Raw genomic sequence first — 25,737 nt, forward strand, 5'->3', positions numbered from 1 at the left:
GTCAAGTTTGGAGAGTATTGGATCGAAAACGGAGTCGAAAAGATTTCCCCAAGGCGAAATCGCAGCTGAACTGCGATTTTGCTGTCAGTGTGCAAAACGCGTTTTTATTGTCTCAGTTTGACAAGTTTAAGTTCCGAACTGGGTTTAGGTGTAAACACTAAAGTTGTAGGTATGGATGTTAGCTTTCTAATGTCATTGGTCTCACATCAATAGGATTAATAGAACTTGAGTTATGGTCAAATTACTGCACGTAGGTCAAAGTGAACTTTTATGGACTTTCAGCACAACTTTTCTGAATTTAAAATGAAAACTGGTATTGATCGGTACATAACTGGTCATAGGCATAAACATGAAAGTTTTAGATAATTTTGTTAGCTTTCTAATAGCTTTGGAGTGACTAGAAAATTATGTGTAGATTTTGAGTTTTGATGAAAATAGTCCAAGTGGGTCTTCAGAAAACTTTAAGAAAACTTAGCATAATTAATCCTAAGTTAGTCCAAAAACTTATGGTTGGTTTCCCAACTTCAACTTGAGTATTAGGGATTTATTTGAGGTGTTTTATGAGTATTTGGCCTATGTCTTATTGATCAAACTTGATTTGCTTTTGAAGAATGTTTTGGACTTTGATATGAATGTAATTGATTAATTTATATGTTGTTATTGTTGTTGATATGTTGGAATATATTGTGTGAGTATTGTATGATGCATAATATTATGATGTTATGCCATTCAAGTTGTTGTACGAAAGTTATGTTGTTGCATTTAGCGTTGTGTCATTGCATAGTCAGTGATGGGGGCTTAATGCCCGACAGGTCTTTTTATGACCTTAGCGATGGGGGCTTAATGCCCGACAGGTCCTTTTATGACCTTAGCGATGGGGGCTTAATGCCCGACAGGTCCTGTTATGACCTTAGCGATGGGGGCTTAATGCCCGACAGGTCCAAATATGACCTTAGCGAAGGGGGCTTGATGCCCTGAATGGTACCACATGCATTTGCATATCTAGAAGTTTACGATGATTAAAGTTGTTAAGAGTTGCATTGTCAAGTTGAGTCGCATTGTCAAGTCAAGTGTTGAGTCGACTATGAAGTTATTTAAGATTGAATATGAAGTGAATGATGAGTTTGATTAAGAATGTTGTTTATGTTTGATGATGATGTTTGATTTTGATGATGATGTTTGACGATGATGTTGTTCATGTTTGTGAATTATGATAAGATGTTATATGATTTATGATAAGATGTTATGTGATTATGATAAGGTGTTTGTGACTAATACTTGTAGATATGTGACGATATTTATATGATGATATAATAAGAAGTATATGACTAATGTAGGAATGATAATGACACTAGTTAAGGAAGTTTAAGTTATTAGATATGATTAATGAATTATAAGATGTTTAAGTTGTTGAATGTACTTTATATGATTTATATGTTTAATATTATTGTCTGAGAAATCTCACCCCTCCTGTTGGAATGTTGCCCTTACGTTGGTAACGCGCAGGTAACCAGGACTAGCTGTTGTTCATGAGTAGGCTCCTCACATTGTGTCTAGGTGCTCTGATACGTAACGGGATGGGGGCTTGCTTTTACTTCTATTCCTTACGTGTCTTTTATGAATTTTATGAATAAATATTGAACAAAGACTTATGAGATTTTGATGAGGCCTGCGTGCCAAGACTTTTATTATGTTGAACTATTTTTCCGCTGCAAAGTTTCAGATTTTTGATATTGAATTTTAAAGGATAATTATTATTATCTATTTTATGACTTTCAAGAAGTATGTGACATTCCGTTTATGATTTAAATACTCTGATTTATTAAAAAAAATTTCAAGCTGGGAAAACGGGGTGTTACAATTGGTATCAGAGCAGGTCGGTCCGTCTGGCCAAGTGGATGAGTCGTTGTGTCGTGTCGTCATGTTTTCTAGTTAGTAGTTATGTTTTTTTTATGTGAGCATGTTTAACCGACCAACTTGATGTAGTTTTTGTGTTTTGTTTGATGAAGTAATGACTAAACTTATTTTCTATTGTGCTTGAATTTCGAGGACGAAATTCCTTTAAGTTGGGGAGAGTTGTAACGCCCTTCTTTTTATTTAATTATTTTAAATGAGTTTTAGAATATATTTATATGATTAGTGTGATTTATAAGATTTATGTGATTTATATGATTTTAGAGAAATTTATGAGATGTTGTGACTTATTTTATTGTTTAATAAAATAAGATTCGAAAATAAAATAAATATTAAGTTGTGGGGTTATTTTGTGTAGAAATATATTTGTTATTTGATGAAGAGATATATTTGTTATTTTGTGTAGAAATATATATATTATTTGGTGTAGAAATATATTTGTTATCTAGTGTAGAAATATATTTATTATCCAATGAAGAGGTATATTTGTTATTTGGTGTTAAAATATTATATACATATATATTTTGATGAAATATGCTATTATTTGTTATTTGGTGTATTATTATATATTTAGTGGAAGACTATATTTAGTAGAGAAATATTATTCATTAGAATATGAGGATTATTAGTGTGAGTGGAATTGAGGGTTAGAATAGAAAGAAGAATAAGTTGTTAGGCCTAAATAGATTTGGGAAGAATATTTTAGTATTATAAATAGAGAAGCTTAGGTTAGAAAGAGTTTACCGGAAACCGCTTTTTGGAAGATAGGAGAACAAGAAAGAAGAGAAGAGGAGAGAAAAGTTAAGAGAAGAGGAGAAGACCTTAGGAAAGAAGAACGCTGCCGCTGATTCAGGAATTAATCTAAGGTGAGGGTGAGACTATCTTGCATTAATATTAAGTTGTTAAATCATTAGATTACATCTAACAAGTTGGGGAGAGTTTGTGAGAATTTGAGAATTAGGGTTTTGAGAGAGTTTTGATGATTAGATATGAAAACTTGTTGAATTGATGTAGAAATTGTGTACATACCTTAGATAATCCATAGGATGATTATTGGAAATAGTTTTGAGGTTAGAACCATGGAATTGAATGAGATGTCGGTGAGTTTAAGAATTAGGGTTTAAGAATTGTAATAGGTTGTTAATAGATTTGAGAACCCTTTGAATTTGCATACAGTAGGTTGATGAATAATTAGTGTTCTAATGATAGGGTAATCATAGGGTAATGATTAGGGTCAAGTTTGGAGAGTATTGGATCGAAAACGGAGTCGAAAAGATTTCCCCAAGGCGAAATCGCAGCTGAACTGCGATTTTGCTGTCAGTGTGCAAAACGCGTTTTTATTGTCTCAGTTTGACAAGTTTAAGTTCCGAACTGGGTTTAGGTGTAAACACTAAAGTTGTAGGTATGAATGTTAGCTTTCTAATGTCATTGGTCTCACATCAATAGGATTAATAGAACTTGAGTTATGGTCAAATTACTGCACGTAGGTCAAAGTGAACTTTTATGGACTTTCAGCACAACTTTTCTGAATTTAAAATGAAAACTGGTATTGATCGGTACAGAACTGGTCATAGGCATAAACATGAAAGTTTTAGATAATTTTGTTAGCTTTCTAATAGCTTTGGAGTGACTAGAAAATTATGTGTAGATTTTGAGTTTTGATGAAAATAGTCCAAGTGGGTCTTCAGAAAACTTTAAGAAAACTTAGCATAATTAATCCTAAGTTAGTCCAAAAACTTATGGTTGGTTTCCCAACTTCAACTTGAGTATTAGGGATTTAGTTGAGGTGTTTTATGAGTATTTGGCCTATGTCTTATTGATCAAACTTGATTTGCTTTTGAAGAATGTTTTGGACTTTGATATGAATGTAATTGATTAATTTATATGTTGTTATTGTTGTTGATATGTTGGAATATATTGTGTGAGTATTGTATGATGCATAATATTATGATGTTATGCCATTCAAGTTGTTGTACGAAAGTTATGTTGTTGCATTTAGCGTTGTGTCATTGCATAGTCAGTGATGGGGGCTTAATGCCCGACAGGTCTTTTTATGACCTTAGCGATGGGGGCTTAATGCCCGACAGGTCCTTTTATGACCTTAGCGATGGGGGCTTAATGCCCGACAGGTCCTTTTATGACCTTAGCGATGGGGGCTTAATGCCCGACAGGTCCAAATATGACCTTAGCGAAGGGGGCTTGATGCCCTGAATGGTACCACATGCATTTGCATATCTAGAAGTTTACGATGATTAAAGTTGTTAAGAGTTGCATTGTCAAGTTGAGTCGCATTGTCAAGTCAAGTGTCGAGTCGACTATGAAGTTATTTAAGATTGAATATGAAGTGAATGATGAGTTTGATTAAGAATGTTGTTTATGTTTGATGATGATGTTTGATTTTGATGATGATGTTTGACGATGATGTTGTTCATGTTTGTGAATTATGATAAGATGTTATATGATTTATGATAAGATGTTATGTGATTATGATAAGGTGTTTGTGACTAATACTTGTAGATATGTGACGATATTTATATGATGATATAATAAGAAGTATATGACTAATGTAGGAATGATAATGACACTAGTTAAGGAAGTTTAAGTTATTAGATATGATTAATGAATTATAAGATGTTTAAGTTGTTGAATGTACTTTATATGATTTATATGTTTAATATTATTGTCTGAGAAATCTCACCCCTCCTGTTGGAATGTTGCCCTTACGTTGGTAACGCGCAGGTAACCAGGACTAGCTGTTGTTCATGAGTAGGCTCCTCACATTGTGTCTAGGTGCTCTGATACGTAACGGGATGGGGGCTTGCTTTTACTTCTATTCCTTACGTGTCTTTTATGAATTTTATGAATAAATATTGAACAAAGACTTATGAGATTTTGATGAGGCCTGCGTGCCAAGACTTTTATTATGTTGAACTATTTTTCCGCTGCAAAGTTTCAGATTTTTGATATTGAATTTTAAAGGATAATTATTATTATCTATTTTATGACTTTCAAGAAGTATGTGACATTCCGTTTATGATTTAAATACTCTGATTTATTAAAAAAAATTTCAAGCTGGGAAAACGGGGTGTTACATTCTGCACTCAAATTCAGTCTGAAAAAGAAATGAAGATTTTAAAAGTAAGAAGTGATCATGGTGGAGAGTTTGAAAATGAGCCATTTGAAGTTTCTTGTGAAAAACTTAGAATTGTCCATGAATTCCTTCTCCTAGAACTCCACAACAAAATGGGGTTGTAGATAGAAAGAATAGAACTTCACAAGAAATGGCTAGAACCATGATTCATGAAAACAATTTGGCTAAATATTTTTGGGCAGAAGCAGGGAATACAACATGTTATGTCCAAAATAGAATCTATATCAGACCTATCTTGGAGAAAACAACATATGAACTCTTTAAGGGAAGAAGACCCAATATCTCTTACTTTCATCAATTTGGATGTACCTGTTACATTCTAAATAACAAGCTCTACCTATAGAAATTTGATGCCAAGTCCTAAAGAGGAATCTTTTTAGGTTACACTGAAAGGTCAAAGGCATACAGAGTGTATAATTCAGAAACACTTTGTGTTGAAGAATCAATGCACGTTAAATTTAATGACAAAGAGCCTGGAAATAAAACTCCAGAGCAATATGAAAGTTTTGCAGATATACAGGTTCATGAAGATACTCCAGAACCTGATCAGATAGCTGAATCTGAAGATAGTTCAGAAGCTGAACCAACTCCAGAAGCACAAGATGAAGTTACTTCTGAGCTCAAGATGGCTCTCAGCAAGCTAATCAATCCAAGAATACATTCAAGTACAAGTCTTCACATCCTGAGGATCAAATCATTGGGAACAAAGAAAGTCCTAGAAGAACAAGATTATACTTCAGACAAGATGAGTCTATGATAGGACTATTATCAGTGATTGAACCTGCCACAGTTGATGAAGCACTTTCAGATGATGGATGGATACTAGCTATGCAGGAAGAGCTGAATCAGTTTCAAAGAAATGATGTGTGGGATCTGGTACCCAAACCCCAACAGAAGAACATTATTGGAACAAAATGGGTATTCAGAAATAAGCTGAATGAACAAGGTGAGGTAGTCAGAAACAAAGCAAGACTTGTTGCACAAGGTTACAGTCAACAAGAAGGCATTGATTATACTGAAACATTTGCTCCAGTTGCAAGATTGGAAGCAATCAAGTTACTTCTATCCTATGCAGCGAATCATGGCATAATATTGTATCAGATGGATGTAAAGAGTGCATTTCTCAATGGAGTAATATCAGAAGAAGTGTTTGTCAAGCAACCTCCTAGTTTTGAGGATCTTAAGCATCCTGACTATGTTTACAAACTTAAGAAATCACTATATGGATTGAAAGAAGCTCCCAGAGTTTGTTATAATATACTAAGTAATTTCTTGATTAAAAATGATTTTAAAAGAGGCGAGGTTGACACAACACTCTTCAGGAGGACTCTTGAGAAAGACATTCTTGTTGTGCAGATATATGTTGATGATATAATATTTGGTTCTACTAATGCATCTCTTTGCAAGGAATTTTCTAAGTTAATGCAGGATGAATTTGAAATGAGCATGATGGGAGAGTTGAAATTCTTCCTTGGAATTCAAATCAATCAAAGCAAAGATGGAGTATATGTTCATCAAACAAAGTATACTAAGGAGCTTCTGAAGAAGTTCAAGCTGGAAGATTGTAAAGTGATGAACACTCCATTGCATCCAACCTGCACCTTAAGCAAAGAAGATACTGGAACAAAGGTAGACCAGAAGCTGTATATAGGTATAATTGGTTCTTTGTTATACCTTACTGCATCTAGGCCAGATATTTTCTTCATTTATGCTTGTGTGCTAGATTCCAATCAGATCCTAGAGAATCTCATTTAACTGCTGTTAAGAGAATCTTCAGGTATTTGAAAGGAACAACTAATCTTGGACTCCTCTATAGGAAATCCCTAGATTATCAGTTGGTTGGATTTTGTGATGCTGACTATGCTGGTGATAGGATTGAAAGAAAATCAACCAGTGGCAACTGTCAATTTTTGGGTGATAATCTGATATCCTGGGCTAGCAAAAGACAAGCAACTATTGCTATGTCTACAACAGAAGCAGAATACATCTCAGCTGCAAGTTGTTGTACACAATTACTTTGGATGAAACATAAGTTGGAAGACTATCAGATTAATGCTAACAGTATTCCCATTTATTTTGATAATACTACTGCTATTTGTTTGTCAAAGAATCCTATTCTACATTCAAGAGCCAAGCTTGCTTGCTCCTGAACTAGAAGTGATGTCCTGAAGTTTGTTCAGAAGCATTGGTCCATCAGAAGCTCTTAACTGAGATTTTGAGGAAAATGTGCTTCTGAAGATGACATCAGCACTTTAACTTCAGAAGAAGGACTTTGTGCTCCTAAATAGCATAGTTAGTGGAAACGTTGGAAGTTACTTTTTAGTAACACCTGTCCCACTAACTTAGCAGTTTCTCTGAACAACTTCTGACGTGGCTTAGTTGTATTAGTGTATAACGTATGAGGGCAATGATGATTTTAAGCTTTGAATGTACTATCTCGCGCCCCCTATGTCATTAATGTTGTGTTTGTTTATCCCTTTCTGAATTGCAAACGTTTTTACTCAAAACACTTAGGCAAATCACACATAACTCACTTCACAACCTACACTTTCCTCTTTTCATACTGTTTCTCTACGAAGTAAGTTCATCTTCTTTAATGAAAAAACCTTGAACCCCAAAAACTTTCTTCAACATCAATGGCATCCTCAAGCTCCGTTCCAAAATCAACTACTCAAGAGGCTCCTGCGTATGAAATCAGGGGAAGAACTATGTCTTTGGAAGAATGGGAACTCAATGTTCAGACTGAGAATTATATAGACTTCATCTCTCTGGCGTATCATGGCTGCAACATCAGGAGCTACTATGAAGCTCAAGGTCTGATGGATTACTTTACTATGCTGAATGGTCCAACTTACAAAAACTTGGTCAGACATTTCTGGGTGAGAGGTCAAGTTTATGATCGCAAAGTTGCTCAGGCAGAAATGGATGAGAAAGTTTTGATTGATCCCACTCTTGCTGGGAAATCAAGGAGAGAAATGAGCTTTGAACCTTTTACGGTTACAGAAATTAGGTCAAGCATCATGGGTATTCCTGTCTTCATCTCTCAGGAAGTTATTGTTTTTGTTCTCAGAAGACCATCAGGAGGAAGTTTCACAGATGGTATAGACAATAGCAAGAATAGTCCCTGGAATGAAGTTGTGAACATGTCTATGTTCAACAGCAGGAAGAAAGGGGCTTATTCTGATCTGTCAATGGAGAAGAAGTTGCTCCTGAAGATACAGAACGAAAATCTCCTACCAAAGGGTGGTGGTGGAGATCAACCTTCTCTTAAACACAGAGTCTTCCTTCATTACTTCATCAAGAAGGAGACTACAAATGTGCTTAAGTATATCTTTAAGCACATGATCAAGGATCTCAGGGAAATCCAAGATAATAGAAGATACTGGATTCCCTATGAAAGATTAATTTCAGAGATTCTTCATCAAGGAGGAATTCTGAAGTTACTGAAGGAGGTCAACATATTCACTGATGATCAGCTTGGTACTGAAACAGGCAAAGTCATCAATGGGCAAACCCTCAGGAAGATGAAGCTGATAGAGAAGGAAGCTTTCAAGAAGCTTAGTACAGATTTGAAAGAGTCAGATGTTGTATCTGCTCTGATGGATGGGTTTCCTCCAATCTGCAAGCAAGACCCCATTGAGGTTCAGATGAACTACATTGTAGATCATTTTGAGAGTACATGCAAGACAATAAGGCTTTGTGATGTTCCTGACACCATGTATGGTGGAGCATTGCCTGTGGCCAAGAGTAGGAAGACTAAAAGGAAAGCTCTAACAAAGGAAGAGTATCTGGATGATGCTCCTGAAGAGCCTAAGAAGAAGAAAGCTAAGAAGGTAAAGGTCTCTTCTAATGTGAATGAAGTTGGTCTTGGAGTACCAACTATTCAAGAAGAAGTTCAGAACCTGGATGCTGATACAGTTCTGAACAGGAGAACCAGAAGTGGTAAAGCTGCTGCAACTTCTCAAACTGCTCCTGATCAACCTTCTATCTCAAAGAAGAAGAGAAAGCAAGCTATCAGGAAGCTAAAGTTAGCAGCATATGTGGCTGAAGATGAAGATCAGATTACAGCTGCTACTGAGTTAGTCACAAGGGAAGTGAAGAAGAAGAAATTGAAGATGCTGCTGCACTTGAGAAGATAAGGGAACTTGCAAAAGGGATTGAAGTTCCTGCATCAAGCATAGCAAGGGAAGATGCTGGTACTATTGCACAACAAGTTGTTCAAGCTACTGAAGAAGTACAAGAACTGGTGACTTCAGAAGCTGGAAGTTTGCTGATGATTGCTCGTGAGAAGACCACTGATGAAGTTTAGGACGATGAAGTTGCTGGTTCAGAAGCTACTGTTCCATAAGCTGATAAAGGTAATCCTGATTATCCACATCACTCTAATGTTATAGTAGTAGAATCTGATTCAACCTCCACATCCTCTCAATCTACCTCCTCAATATCTTCTTCAGACATGGATAATGTTCCTTTGAACAAAGTCTATGAAAACTTACACAAAACCTTATCACCATCCACCAAACTCCACAAAAAGCCTTCTAAAAACATTCCCTATGAGCCTATGAACCCTAGTGTTGATGAAATGATAGGGAATATGTATGAGATGAGAAACAAAGTCTGTGAAAGACTACCCCCTAACCATCCTTTCCAAGCACCAATGCTGAACCTCTCAGCTTTGTTCCTGCTGATGTTAATATTGAATCATCATCATCTCATCCCACTACAACTACCCAAACTACTGAAACATCTGTCTTAGAGACTCTGGTTAGTCACTACTCTGGTGAACTGCCATTTGTTGAGCCAAATCTACAGAAAGCGTCTGAAGTAGCTTCTGATGAAGTTACTTTAGAAAGCCCCCAAACAACAAGCACCAAACTCACAAATGGCCTTAACAACCTGCCAAAATGTCTCTACCTTTGAACATGTTGTTCCTGAACTTTCTGTTCCTGAACAACTTGTTCCTGGTCAAACTGAATCACTTTCTATTCCTGAAACCGTCAGTGAACCTGACTTTATGATCACATCAGAAGCTTCTGATGTTGAGGATGAGCAGTTAAACTCTTTCTCTACTGTGATTGTAAAGTCTGTTCCTGATCAACCATCAGAAACCAGCATTCAAACTCCAACCTCCACAAATGACCAACCCTCATCATCAAGCTTAGCCATTCATCCTTGTGCTCCTGCCAAACCAAATGTCCCTTCTCCACCCACATTGTTTCTAGATTCTACTATTTTAGCAGATGTGTGTGAGAATATATTTCAGGAGCTGAATAATCTGGTTCAAGCAAGAAATGACCTTATTCACAAGGACAGCTATGAGAAGCTTTGGAAAAGACTAAAGGAGAGAGTTGACTTTGTCTTGAATGAGCTTCAGAGAACATGTATGGATGCTCAAGACTCAGCTCAACAAAAGCTTCAAGATTGGCTAAAGGGAGTTGATAGCAATCTGCAAGAAGTTAAAGTTCTAAGAACTTGGGTGCAAAATCCTATGTGCTTGAGAGAAAGGAATCCTACTGACTTCATTCCTACTGGTGTGCATCCCAAGGAATTAGACTTAACTTGGTTGAACAAGGTTAACTTCAAATCAGCATCTACTAGCTTTGATTTGATACAAAGAAATGCTGATTTGGAGAGAGAAAATAAGAAGCTGAAGAAAGAGCTCATGGAGCAGAAGCTACTTTTGCTTGAATACAAGTCATCCACTGAAGCTAAGCTGGAAGAAGCCAGAATTAGGGAAGAAAATTTGATCAAGAGCAATGAAGATTTCAAGAAGGAAATGAAGCAACAGTCGTAAGAAACAAACAAGATGCTAAAATAGATGATGTATATGTTTAGCAAACAAGCCAACCCTTAGTTGCACACATTATATTTTATCTTGTTTAGTTTTTATCTTAAGTTTCTTTGTTTAACATCTTCTGAACTTATTGTGCTTCTGACTTCAATTTCGCATCTGATCTTATTTTGCTTCTGAACAAGTTTTTGCGCTACTAATCTAATGTTTATGCTTCTAAACTATTTTTTAATGCTCTGATATATGTCTTGTGATTATAAAATTTCTCACTATCTTTTTCTTATCTCTTTGTTTTTGTCTTTAGTTTTTATACTTTTTGTTGATGACAAAAGGGGGAGTAGATGTATAGTATTTATAGGCTCTGAGCCCCATTAATTTAAGTTTTAATCAAGTTAAATTAATAGGGCCTTCTTCTTATCTCTTAGTCTATTAATGTGAGAATATTCAGAGTGTTATATCGTTTCTAATGATGAATTTAATTAACATGGATAGAACTTAGGGGAGCTTTCAAACTGTTTTATCTTGGTTTTCGGGTGTCAAACATTGATTACGTTTGAACCTTTTTACCGGTGATATCTCATTTTTTCTTGGGAAGGGAAAAAATAAGCAAAACCCTTGAGAATCGAGGTCCGGGAGTTGTTTTCGCTACGGGAAGGTGTTAGGCACCCATAACGACTATAGTATCCTATAGGAACCGTCTTTAATTTCTACGCGCGCGCTTTACTTTTAAGTGCTATTTTGAAATGATATTTACACCTAAAGTTTGCTAAGTGAAGAATTGGAGGGAGAAGAATGTTTTTGAATTTTTATTTTATTTGAATTGAAGGAATTTTGTTCCTTGCCTACGTACCCGATTAAGGGATCAAATCCACCGTAGTTCTCTTCCAAAAAGTGTTTTTGTTTTTGTTGGTTGATTTTAAGTTTGAAAATTGGATTTTGAAGAATAGAAAGAGGCCTCAAGGGCATGAGATTATGAAATTGTGAGGTTGAATTAGTGATTTGCAAAAGAAGTCAAGTATGATTATTTTTCATTGAAATTTGACTAAGAAAATGAAAAGGAAAATCAATGGGATTTTGATCCCAAGGTTTATTTTGAAAATGATTTGAGTGAAGTTTATTCATGTTTCTTTGGAAAATGATTTTTCTAAGTATAAAGCCTAAACATTCATCTAAACATACAATCCTAAACATACATCTAAACATGCATATTCTAACTATATACCTAAAGTGATGTGTGTGCATGTGTCGGTGCTTGTGTCGGTGTACATCATTAGAGTTCATTGTCCTTATTACATCATGCCCTAGATACATTCTATGGTCTTGCAAGAAATTAAATTGCATGGAAGTAAAGTACATGAATTCCTAGATTTTACATTCTAACTTTTTGCATGAATTTTAAAGTGTGAGAAAATAAAGACTAAGAAGATAAGATGGTGGGTGAAATGCTTATGAAACAATGAACAAAGTGGTTAGTAATATAAGATGTAAAAAAAATGCAATGGAGGCAAGCAAAAAGAGCATAGTAGAGTAACTAGAATTTAACAAAGAAATAGTCAAAAATTTAACCAAAAGAAAGCATGATGGGATAGTACTTAAAACTACTAGAATTCTAAAGCAAAACTAAGGCCTATAATCCTCACATTAATGGCAATATCCCAATGGTTTTAAGTCAATCACGATGTGAGAAATCAAGGGAAATTAGCATGCAATACAATCATAGTATTTTTAAGCCTACTTGCACTTTATTTAACACAAGAAACACACATTATTCACAAGGTGAAGGACTTATAACAAGAACAGCAGGCATATGCTAAATAAAGAAACAAAATCACTCCAAGAACGACATACTCAAAGTCACACTTATGCACCAAAATTCAAGGACAAGATCACATCACCATTTTTACGAAAGTCTTAACAAAAAGTAGCAAAAATGACAAAACAAACGCACATTATTTTGAAGTAGATTTTAACATGTAACTACATTCTAAAGAACAAGTGTCAAGTGCTAAAAATTGACCACATCAACATTCCAAAACACTTAGAAATTTTTATCAAAATTCGAGTAAAAAATGAATACAAAGTACTAATCAAGAATCAAGATAAAAAATTATATATTGTGATCAAGATTTGGCATGTAATATACATCAAGAATTATCAAAAAATGCGTCAAGAAACTACTAGAATTTTTGTGGAATTTTTCAAGAGGTTTCGAATATAAGCAGGGGTGTAAAAACAGTTCGCAGCCTACAACTAGCAAGGAAATGCACAGAAACTGAATCCACACCATATGAGGGTCCAAGCCCAAACCCAAGAGAAGAACTGGGTTATGGCTATGGGTATGGATCATGGATTATGGTTTGGGTTGTGGGCATGGGTCAAAAATGATTAATATAAAATGTTGTGGCCGTTTATTCATTCTTCTTCCTCACGTCCTCACAGCACCGTCCCTTTCTTCTCCAATCAAAGCAAATTTCCGGCGCGGTGGCCGGTGGTGGCACCACCGCGTCGGAGTCACAAACGTCACCATTTTCAAAATTTTCTTTAAGTTTTAAACATCATTTTCTTCCTAGAACTCAAATATGGACTCGGATTTTGGCGAAAAGCAACAGATGAGAGCAGATCCAAGCAACAAGATTTAAACATTCAAAGCAACATAAACTCACCTCTGTTTTGGTTTTGATTTTTCCTTCGAATCTGCTCCGGCTCTTCTTGTTCTTGCTTGCGAACCTGAGTGGATTACGATGCTGGACCGGTTCAATCTTCCTCTCTCGGATTCGTTCAGCTCCTCCTTGCTTCAGCGTTTTGTTCTGGTTCAATTCCGTTCCTCCTCCGTATCTTACGTGTTTGTGATTCTTGCTTGATCTGGAACCCGCTTCAGCTTTGCAATTCACCCTTCAAACCGATTTCAAAACGTGTTGTTGTTGTTCGATAGGATCGGTCCGCATCGGATAGCCTTGTGTGCGAGTTGATTGCCACTGGATTCGTAAGACCAGGCTGAGTTGTTGGAGTATAGCAACCGAGTTATGAGCTTGTGTTGTTGAATTCGTTCGGAAATGGAAGATGACGTGATGACGAAAATTGCACTGCTACTTCCTTTGGGGCTGTTTGGATGTGCGACGCAGCTTGCGGTGCCGTCGAGGAATGGATTTGGACGAGTTTTGTATCGAATTCAGTTGTGAATTGAAGGCTTACGGCGTTGAATATGGCGGCGAAATGGTTGTTGATGATGATAATGGTTGTTACGGTGATTTCGCGGTGGTTAGAGGTGGCCGGAAAAATTGGTTACGGTGGTTAGAGATGGTGGTTGAGAATTAGTTATGGTGGTTAGGGTGGAGGAGAGTGGTGGTGGAAATTTGTTGTGGTGGTGATGGAGGTGGAGAAAGTTTGTTAGAGGTTGTTGAAGATGAGAGAAAAATGGGAGAGAAAAAATAATTAAAAAATGATTTTTTTGGAATTTTTGGTGTAAAAATGATTAGTTGTAAATTGACCATAGGTTTGACTTATTTATAGGTGATGTGGTAAGCCTTGGACCAATTGGAGTGGGACATGTGGCACTAGACTTGTAACAAACTCTTAAGGACCAATAGCATTTGGACACATGGCACTTGGACTCTAACAAACTTAAAAAGGGATTAAAATGCAAATAACAAAAGTACGAGGACCGAAATGAAAATTAAAACTAAAATTGAATTGAAAAAGTAAATTGAAAATTAACGTAAAGCGAGACGATTAAAAACAACAAAGCAGATTAAAAAGAATCAGCAATTTTATGTGAAATGACCAAAACGCCCCTAGGGACTAAAATGACTCGAAACGACTCAAATGCAATTTTAAAATGATTTTTTTAACAAGGGATTAAAGCAAGAGCTTATTCAGACAAATTAAAAGACTCAGAGACAATTTCTAGAATTTAAACAGGGCTTTAACACATGAAAAGACTAAAATGCCCCTAGGGGCTAAACTGACTCAAAATGACTTCAAATGCAATTTTAAAATGGATTTTGACATAGAATTGAAATGAAGACTTATTCACACTATTTGAAAGGACCCAAACAATTTTCAAGGATTAAAATGAGTTGAATGCAGGAAATGACTAAAATACCCTTCTATGTGAATTTTGCAAATAACATTGAAATAAAATGCAGAGAAAGATGCAATTGATCAGAGATAGTTCAAATGACTTAAAACACAAGAAAAGAAGAATTGAACAAGTATTTTTAGGTCCAAAATTAGGGTATAACACAAACCTCACCTTAAAGTATTATTAGACTCAAGGGGAGCTTACAAACCTCAAACCCTTATAGTCAACTTTTTAATTAGATTAACAACAATTGCACATTTTAAATACTAATGTTTGTCATCATCAAAACGGGGGAGATTGTTGGAACAAAATGTGTTTAACATTACCCTTTGAGAGTTTTGATGATAACAAGGTATTAAAAATTGTCAAGTGGATAAGCTAATATTTGTTCAAGTGTACATGACCATAGACAAAAATTTGACATCTTAAATAGATTCAGGAAGAACAAAAGAGAGCTAAGGAATCAACAAAAAGGAAGCTTGAAGCATATGAAGAGAAGTGCTCCTGAAGTATAGTGCTCCTGAAGTGATGACGTCATCAGAAGCAAGTTCATCAGAAGCATCTCATCAGAAGCTGAAGATCACAAGAAGCTGAAGTTCATCAGGAGATGCAAGACTTAAAGCTTCAAAGGCTGTTCAATGGATTTAATATCGTCTAAGCATTGCAGAAGACTGGAAGAGTGAAGCAACAACTATTTTGAAAGGATTTGAAGGCATTGGATGCTTGTTCTTTAAAGAGCGTTGACAAAGTACAACTGTAAGAAGTGTACAACCACTACCTCCACTACTCTGTTTTTGTCTCTGCTACAAGACAAGAAAAATAGCTCTGCCTGCAATGATGTTCCTTCACAATTAGAATGTATTTGAAATTGATCCTTCACAGGACAATAACCATATCAGACAAAAGATCATTGGTGATTGAACTAAGCATCAAACGACTCTATTTTGATGTGCTGGCAATTCACAACGTCTCTTTCACACCTCTATATAAAGGAGTGAAGACTTAGAGATTGGTAAGGACTCAACAACAATTTACAAGTGCCAAAACTCTGCTTAAATTGTTCTGCAATCAAAGTTCACTTCGAATTTCTTTTTCAAAGTTCATATCTTCGAAATTCTAGAGTCTTAAGAGTCTGTATCTGATTTGTATTGTGAACACATTGTATATCAAGTGTTCAACCTCAAACATTTTTCTTTGTAATTCTGTTTGAATAGAAGTCCCTTGCAGTTGTGCTTGAGCATTAGAAGTCTCTTGATTGTGTTCAAGAGCATAGGAAGTCTCTTGCAGTTGTGCTTGAGCAGTTCGAAGTCTCTTGCTAACTTTAGCAGTGAGCAGTTGTAATCAGATATTACATTTTAGTGAACTCTCCTTGGAAGTGCAAGGGGGACAGGACTACTTCCAGTTTGTGGAAGGAACCTGTATAATTGATTTGTGTCTTTCTTCTTTCTCTCTCTCTCTCTCTCCCTCTCTCTCTGTTTTTATCCGCTGCAAGTTTGTCATGAATATCACTTCAAAAGTAGAACTCTATCTGCTTCTGATCAGTGTTTTCAGCTTAGGAGAAAACGAAGAAAAAACTAACACAATTCAACCCCCCATTCTTGTGTTTTTCTCACCTTCATAATTGTCATTGATTTAATTGTTGATTACAAGCATATATATAAGTAAATGAAGGCATACAGTAACTACAATGGAATGGCTATAGCAGATAGAAACTAATCACTAAACTAACTGGTTAACTTGCTCTGCAAGTTATCTTCTCTTCTCTCAGTATGTAATAATGATCATAAAGTAAGGCAATAATACGTAATTAGAATTACAACTGATCAGTCTACACAAATAATTGTTTTTTCATCGATCAATAATACAATGAGTGAGTTTGAAACTGTCAAATGTGTAGAAAGGGAATATGAAATTAAACTAATAAAAAAGATGAGACCTTTCACCAAACATGAAATGCAATAAAAAATTACCCCCCATCTTTTTATTTATATTAAAGTTTCCTCCTTTTATTAGGAAAAGAGTTGTACTACCAACTTAGCCTATGAAATTATGACTAGATGATTGTACGGAATACCGCCCTTACCTTAGGGTGATTTTCCTTCGACACAAGACGCCCCTAAGGTTGATTCCGCACCGAATGCTCGAGCTAGTCTTGGGATACTACGGGAAATAGAAGTACGAATTAAGAGGTTGATAATTGTACTTTGAGGCAGAACACAATCTTAATAAAATGACTTAACATTAGATTATGAACGTAGGAATGGAAGAGAAAAGAACAACATAACTTTACCTTAAGACCTCACACTAAGATGAATTGGTTGAATAAACAAGGAGGAGAACGATGACTGAATGTAAAAGAGGTGTTTTATGTTTTTGTTGCTAGAGGGTTACGCTTTCCCTTTCTTTTCTCTCTAATTGTTTATGGATGTGTAGTCTTTGTTAGGTGTGATTCAAAATATTAAGGGCTGCTGAATGTATGGTAAGAAACGTTACCAATTCAAGGAGAATTAAGTTGGGACTGATGGAAATTAATTGGAATGAAGGTAGTATTTAGGAAGAATTACCCTGGTCAAAAGTATACCTAAATTTGAACGAAAATCAAAACTGATTTTTGGCTACAAATATGGGAAATGGCGTGACAACAATTTAAGACAACCATTGGTCAAAACTAAAGAGTGACGTGGCATAGAGAAAGAATTTGGAGTCACTTATACTTGTGTGTAAACGTGTTATAAGGACTAGGTATATAACCCGTGTGTTGCACGGGTTTGATTTTTTACAAATGAGAGAATAATAATTATGATAAGCATATTCACATAAAGTTAAATGGTTGATATTGTTATGTTTAATATTAAATTATATTAAATATAAGAGGGTTGTTTAGAAATTATATGAGAATTCATATTTGTTAAAATATTTTTAGGATAATTAATATAGTTCTTTTCTTGTTCATATTTCATAAGTTTGAAGAGTTGTATCATATTTAATATTTTATCATATTAGTGTAATCATATAAAAACTTTTTTTGTGCAATCGCAAGTGTTTTTGCTTTTTCTCTTGGTATCACTTATTCTTTTCGATCATAGCTAGAGGTATTCATGTTTCCTATCAATATTGCTCACAAAAACAACTGAAATAAGCAGTCAGAATGGGATTCGTCTTTAGAAGTTTTGTTTCTTTTTCTCTAATTATGTGTTCATATAAGAGACGGCTCTTCAACAATACACTCTTCTATTTCCAAAACATGCAAATACGATTCTGCAGAAGCAATACCCATTTTATAAAGCCAAAACCTGTTAGAAGAACAAATATATAGATGAAGATGAAACGAATGTAATATATATATATATATATATATATATATATATATATATATATATATATAATGTTATGAAATACATTAAATATCCAAAGGTGATAGTGTAAGAAATTAGGAAGTGCTTTATAATTACGTGCATGAAAACGTTGCAATTTTTTGTAAATGGCTATAGTAAATCAATGATGTTTATGTTTATTAATGTAATGTGTTTGTTCATTTTTTTTGGTCAAGTTTGGTTCTATTATACTGCATTAGTAAAAAAAAGTAATTATAATGCATACATGGTTGAGTTACTATTATATATGAGTAAGAAATGTGAAATTTTGTGACTTAAACATATTAAAGAGACATAGATACAATAAGAGCAAATGCAACGTGTTTATTGTCTAATGTGGTTATAATATAATGCATCAATAAAAAAAGTAATATATCTTAAAAAAAAAAGTAATATGATGCATACACGATTGAGTTACTATTATTATTATTATCTATCTACTCTACTTACAATATATAAAAACAAGATACTACCAAAATTACTTAACTATCCATACCTAATTTTCTTCCAAACTTTTTCATTTACAATTTTAGGGTTATTTTTGTCAAATCCACTATCAAAACCCACTTTACTAAAACCCACTTTCTCACCTTTCTTTATTTAATAATAAATTTTTCTCTCTCATCTTTCTTTATTTATAATAATAAACTTTTCTCTCTCATCTATATTTATTTAATAATAAACTTTTCTCTCACCTTTATTTTTTAATAATAAACTTTTCTCTTTCAATCTCACTCTCCTCTCTTATCTTTTTCTTACCAACTTTCTTCATTTTTCATTTTCTCTCTTCATTTTCAACTCCATTTTCTCTACTAATTTTCAATTCGGTTTTACTAACAAGTTGTTTTTTAGAGGAACTAACAAGTATTGTTGTTATAGCAGAATATGATTTTGTATTTTACGATAATACTATTATATAATACGTTAATTATGTTTTTTATGGGACGCATATTAATATCAAACATATTAGTAAATAAAATCTATGATTATTTTTATTTATATCGTCAATACTAAAACAAGATCAATATTATAATATACTATGATTAATCATACTTCAATTTTTTCCCTTTTTTTTGAAAATGTATCACTAAAAAAATCATTGCAGTGTACAATTGTAACACGGGACCCATTTTAGTAACTATAACGAATGATCAGTTTTAATTAGTATTTTTAATCTTTAAAATAAATTAGTATTTTTTTAATATCTCTATTTAAACACCGCGGCTGCCTAAGTTTTTTTTTATTTGAAAGAACTGCCTAAGTTTTATTAATATATTAATAAAGAATATGTTTGTGTATGGACTATATATTAATAAAATATATATGAGTATTTGTTTGTTTTACGGGAATATATTAGTATATTCATATTTATGAAATCTAATGAGGACTATATATATTGATAAAATATATATGAGTGTATGGACTATATATTAACAAAAATATATCTCACAGTATTTTTTTTAGAGGAAACTAACAAGTGTTGTTGTTATAGCAGAATATGATTTTGTATTTTACGATAATACTATTATATAATACGTTAATTATGTTTTTTCACGGGACGCATATTAATATTTTTCACACTCAAACATATTAGTAAATAAAATCTATGATTATTTTTATTTATTAGCTTTTTTCATATCGTCAATACTAAAACAAGATCAATATTATAATATACTTTGATTAATCATAATTCAAATTTTTCTGTTGTTTTCTTTTAAATGTATCACTAAAAAACCCGTTGGAGTGTACAATTGTAACACGAGACCCATTTTAATAACTACAACGAGTGATCAGTTTTAATTAGTATTTTTTTAATATCTCTAATCAAACACCGCGATTGCCTAAGTTTTATTAAGAGAAATGATATTTTGACAACCACTTTTTGACAACTTTTAAACAAATTTCTCTCTCATACTCACATGATGTTGTTTTCCTCTCTCTTCCTTTTTCTCTCTCCATTGTTTTTGACCAATAAGAAATGAGAAAAACAAGGTTGTCAACAAAGTTGTCATCAAATGGATGTCAAAATATCATTACTCTTTTATTAATATATTAATAAAATATATGTGGGTGTATGGACCATATATATATATGAGTATATGTTTGTTTTATAGGAATATATTAATATATTCTTATTTCTTCTTTCAAAAAAAAAATTAATATATTCTTATTTCTGAAATTTAATGGGAACTATATATTGATAAAATACAAATAAGTATATATTAACAAAAATATATCTCACAATATGTTTTTTTACGGGAATATGTTAGTATATATTTATTTAATACAAATGAGTATATATTAAAAAATATATCTCACTATATGTTTTTTTACGGGAATATGTTAGTATATATTTATTTATGAAATGTATTTTTATTTATTAGCTTTTTTAATATCGTCAATACTAAAACAAGTACAATATTATAATATACTATGATTAATCATACTTCAATTTTTTCCGTTGTTTTTTTTTTTTTGAAAATGTATCACTAAAAAAATCATTGGAGTGTACAATTGTAACACGGGACCCATTTTAGTAACTACAACGAGTGATCATTTTTAATTAATATTTTTTAATATCTCTATTTAAACACCGTGACTGCCTAAGTTTTATTAATATATATTCAAAAAATATATGTGGGTGTATGAACTATATATTAATAAAAAAATATATGTGAGTATATGTTTGTTTTACGGGAATATATTAGTATATTCTTATTTCTGAAATCTAATGGGAACTATATATTGATAAATATACATGAGTGTATGGACTCTATATTAATAGAAATATATCTCACTATATGTTTTTATACTGGAATCTGTTAGTATATGTTTATTTGTGAAATGTATTTTCATTTTTTTTAATATCGTCAATACTAAAACAAACAAAAAAAATTATAATATACTATGATTAATCATACTTCAATTTTTTCCCTTTTTTTTAAATGTATCAATAAAAAAACCATTGGAGTGTACAATTGTAACACGAGACCCATTTTAGTAACTATAATGAGTGATCAGTTTTAATTAGTATTTTTAATCTTTAAAAAAAATTAGTATTTTTTTAATATCTCTATTTAAACACCGCGACTGCCTAAGTTTTTTTTTGAAAGAACTGCCTAAGTTTTATTAATATATTAATAAAGTATATGCTGGTGTATGGACTATATATTAATAAAAATATATATGAGTATATGTTTGTTTTACGGGAATATATTAGTATATTCTTATTTATGAAATCTAATGAGTAATATATATTGATAAAATATATATGAGTGTATGGACTATATATTAACAAAAATATGTCTCACTGTATTTTTTTACGGGAATATGTTAGCATATGCTTATTTATGAAATATATTTTACGATAACAATATTATATAATACATTAATTATGATATCTCACGGGATGCTTATTTTCACACTAAAACATATTAGTAAATAAAAACTATGATTATTTTTATTTATTAGCTTTTTTAATATCATCAATATTAAAAGAGGAATGCTAGGGTAGGGTCACATCCTCTAACACTCTCCTTTTAACACACCCAATTATTTGAAGCCACATCACCTCATTTCTTTATTCTTGCAATTGGCTACCGGTTGAATTTTCTAACTATTTACTTATTTTATTATATTATTGGCCTTTTAATTTAAAGTAAAAAAATACAATCTCTTTCTTCTACAAGTTCTCGCCGTCGTTACCATCCAAAACAATCAACAAACCATTGCACACTTGTTCCTCCAGCAGTTTTTTTCTTCTTTCTTTCTTCCTTCTTTCCCTTTTATTATACTTTTTTTTAATACAAAGATGTGAAATGATAGGAAAAAGATTAAAGAAAACAGAAAAAACCAACGTAAGTTGCGATTGAGAGGACGGCGGCGGACCACCGTAGGTGCGACTGAGACGATGACGGTTGACCGCGTGATGGGATAGATCGGAAATAGCGATAAAGACGACAAATTTTGCGAAAAATGATGATAAAATTGGGACAAAGAAGACGAATAGACAAGAACTCGTGAAGATGGAGGCAAGGCAGGCATAGATCTGTAAAGCTCTCTGTCCCAGATAAATAAATAAACAAAAATTAAAAAGAAAATATGTTGTCTCATAACTTGTTTAAAAGAAAATATGTTGTCTCATAACTTGTTTAGCCGGTCATCAGGTTTAAGAAAAAAGAAATAGGGTGATGTGTCTTCAAATAATTGGGTGTGTTAAAAGGAGAGTGTTAGAGGGTGTGACCCTAGCATTCCTCATATTAATATTTAATATATATTTGTTCATATTAAAATTTAATTATTTTACAATTTTTCATTACTACCGATCAATATATACATTATTATGCTTTAAATACTTTACATATTTTCACTATGGACAAAAAAAATAATCACTATGCCAAGCGCAGCCGAAACTCGACACGCGGCGGAGCCGCGGCCATACAGCGCGGCGAAGCCGCGCTACCCGTGCTGTAGCACGGGTATCTCGACTAGTTATTATATGTAGTAAGCAACGTGAAAATGTTTAACAATTCAAAAGTAAAATTGATGTTTTAGAGTGAAACCATGAGTGCTGACTTTGTGTTCTCTGAACATGGTGTAACCAACATGCAACATGCAACATTCCACCAAACCACCCGACCCACCTAAGCCTTCATCCCAAAAGCCATCCTTTCGAGACACACTACTAGAATCCACCCAAGAAATTCCACTCCGCGAAAAAGAAGATATGATAGAGAAAAAACTCGTTCGAATCGAATTAGAAGATGGAAACCGCCTTCTACCAAAAATCCATATTGACCCACATGTTTTTCAAGAGCTGTGCACACCCTGGAAAGATGCATTGGTAGTGAAGCTGCTAGGAAAAAGCCTTGGCTACAACACCATGAAGGAACACCTCCAAAAAACATGGAAACTCCAAGGAGGGTTCGATATCATGGATAATGACAACGGCTTCTTTATGGTGAAATTTGATCAAGCAGCGGACAAAGAGAAAGTCATCACTGGAGGACCTTGGCTAATCTTCAACCACTGTCTGGCTGTTACCCATTGGTCTCCTGAATTCGCCTCACCAAATGCTAAAGTCAATCGCACAGTGGTCTGGGTACGTTTTCCTGGACTAAACCTTGTCTATTATGATGAGAGCTTCCTTCTTGCTATGGCATCAGCACTAGGAAGACCCATAAAGGTCGATACAAACACTCTAACAGTTGAACGAGGTAAGTTCGCCAGAGTCTGTATTGAAATTGATCTTACTGTTCCGGTGGTGGGGAAAATATGGGTGAATGGTCACTGGTATAAGGTTCAATATGAAGGACTACACTTAATTTGCACCAACTGCAGATGCTACGGTCATCTAGGGAGAAATTGTTGCTCGAAACCACCTGTTCCGGAACCGGCCACCTCTAACCACCACAAAACCGCCGGAGAACACCAATCAAATAATCCAAGGCCGACCCAGCAACACGCCATCCTGACCCAACCTGACCCGGAAACAATTCATGGGCAATCATTGTCTGCAGACCATAACGGAACGGCAATAAAGGCTGGAATCAATGAGACAGCAGCTGAAAAAGGGAAATTAATCAACAATAATGAGGAGAATCAACAGCTGCACGGTGATTGGCTTGTTGTTACTAGGAGAAAGAAACCACACAATCATAACACATTTAATGTCCCTAATTATGTTACACAAAAACAAAATAGGTTCAATGCTTTGTCTTCTATGGTCAACCATGTCAATTTGGACCCACCCAATCAAAAAAAACCCCAATTGATCAAAATCCATTGATTTTACACGCAACAATAGTAAATCTGTTCCCAAAAGGCGCAGACAAGAAAACACACATGTGCCAGTCACCAAGACCATTTTACGTAAACCCACAAACAATCATAAGGCCATCATTGTTCCTGAAACTGTCCCTACACAAAAAAAACTAATGACATGTCTCTTTCCAAAATTTCCCCATCTGACCATCAGAAGTTTGATCATGTGTACCAACATACTCAAAACAATTCTGACCATTTTGCCCTCAACACTAAAAACAGTCCCACCCAGACTCTCCTTCAACATCGCCCCCTTTCTAAAACTCTGATCAAAGACAACTCTGTTTTAGCCCCTATTTCCCATTCTGAAATGATAGATGACACTGATGTTGGAATTGTTGATAGTGATGATCCCCAAGAAAATTCCAACTCAAGGGAGGAAGACATGGTTTCTTAGTCTCACCCCCCCCCCCTTCCTCTCTTTTTGTCCATTCTTTAATGGAAGCTCTCCTAGACAAAACTATCCTCTCTTGGAACATTAGAGGGACTCTTAACAGTAAAGCTAAAAGACACTTGAAAGAGCTGATACGCAAATACATACCATCCTTTCTTGCCATTCTTGAAACACATGCTCCTTTTGCTAAATTATCCACCTTCTTCATAAATAATGGTTATACTCTTGAACACATCATTGAAGCTAGTGGTCATTCAGGAGGTATCTGGCTTCTTAAACTTTCTGCAGACAATACAGCTTCCACCATAATAGACTCTAATCCTTACTCCATAACCTTCACTATAAGCCTTGGAGATGCTAACACAACTTGCACTTGTGTTTATGCTAGCCCCAACCCTACTTTGAGAACACCCTTTTGGAGTTACCTTTCAAACCTCAACCGCGATATCTCTGGTCCCTGGGTATTGATAGGTGACTTCAACGAAACAATTCTCCCTAGTGAACAAAGAGGAGGAATTTTCAACCGCTCTAGAGCAGCTCTTTTCTCCAACCTTATGAATGATTGTAACCTCTTGGACCTTACTACCACTAGAGGCTGTTTCACCTGGCACCGCAACCATAATGGCCTCCGCATCCTTTCTAAGAAACTTGACAAAGGTATTGCCAATATCAATTGGAGGCTCTCTTTCCCAGAGGCCTTTGTGGAGGTCCTATGTAGACTACACTCCGACCATAATCCCCTTCTCCTCCGTTTTGTTGGCATTCCCCTTGCTAGGGGCCCTAGACCATTCCGTTTCGAGGCAGCTTGGATTGATCATGATGAGTATGCAGATTTGGTAAGTAGAGCCTGAAATTCTTCTAATCATAACACACCTGTTGCTCTTAATACTGTTAGAGAAAATTCCATCTCCTTCAATCATGATGTCTTTGGCAACATTTTCAAAAGAAAGAAGCGTATTGAAAACCGCCTCAAAGGCATCCAAAGTTATCTGGAAAGAGTTGACTCTCTTAGACATTCTCTCATTGAAAAAGAGCTTCAACATGAGTATAATCATATCTTCTTTCAAGAAGAAATGTTATGGTATCAGAAATCTAGGGAGAATTGGGTTAAATTTGGTGATAAAAATACTTCTTTTTTTCATGCTCAAACCATTATCAGAAGAAAGCGAAACAGAATCCATAGACTTCAGCTCCCTAATGGAATATGGT

At 34.3% G+C, this 25,737-nt stretch overlaps 2 protein-coding genes and 1 pseudogene across 2 annotated transcripts; all 3 read left to right on the forward strand.

Moving 5' to 3' along the window:
* Positions 1-7,701: 7,701 nt before the first annotated feature.
* Positions 7,702-9,374, forward strand: LOC146936954 (uncharacterized). Its single transcript, XM_085749308.1, has 2 exons — positions 7,702-9,092; positions 9,149-9,374. The coding sequence occupies exons 1-2, from the start codon at positions 7,702-7,704 to the stop codon at positions 9,372-9,374; spliced, it is 1,617 nt and encodes a 538-aa protein (XP_085605434.1).
* A 13,500-nt stretch (positions 9,375-22,874) lies between these two features.
* Positions 22,875-24,531, forward strand: LOC146936955 (uncharacterized; annotated as a pseudogene).
* A 41-nt stretch (positions 24,532-24,572) lies between these two features.
* LOC146936956 (uncharacterized) lies at positions 24,573-25,379 on the forward strand. The gene has a single exon (XM_085749309.1). It carries the CDS (start codon positions 24,573-24,575, stop codon positions 25,377-25,379), a length of 807 nt encoding a protein of 268 aa, XP_085605435.1.
* Positions 25,380-25,737: the final 358 nt, after the last annotated feature.

The sequence above is a fragment of the Medicago sativa genome, chromosome 3 (genome assembly GCF_051527215.1).
Source record: "Medicago sativa cultivar Bolivia chromosome 3, Bolivia_mono, whole genome shotgun sequence".
Classification (NCBI taxonomy): Eukaryota; Viridiplantae; Streptophyta; class Magnoliopsida; order Fabales; family Fabaceae; genus Medicago; species Medicago sativa.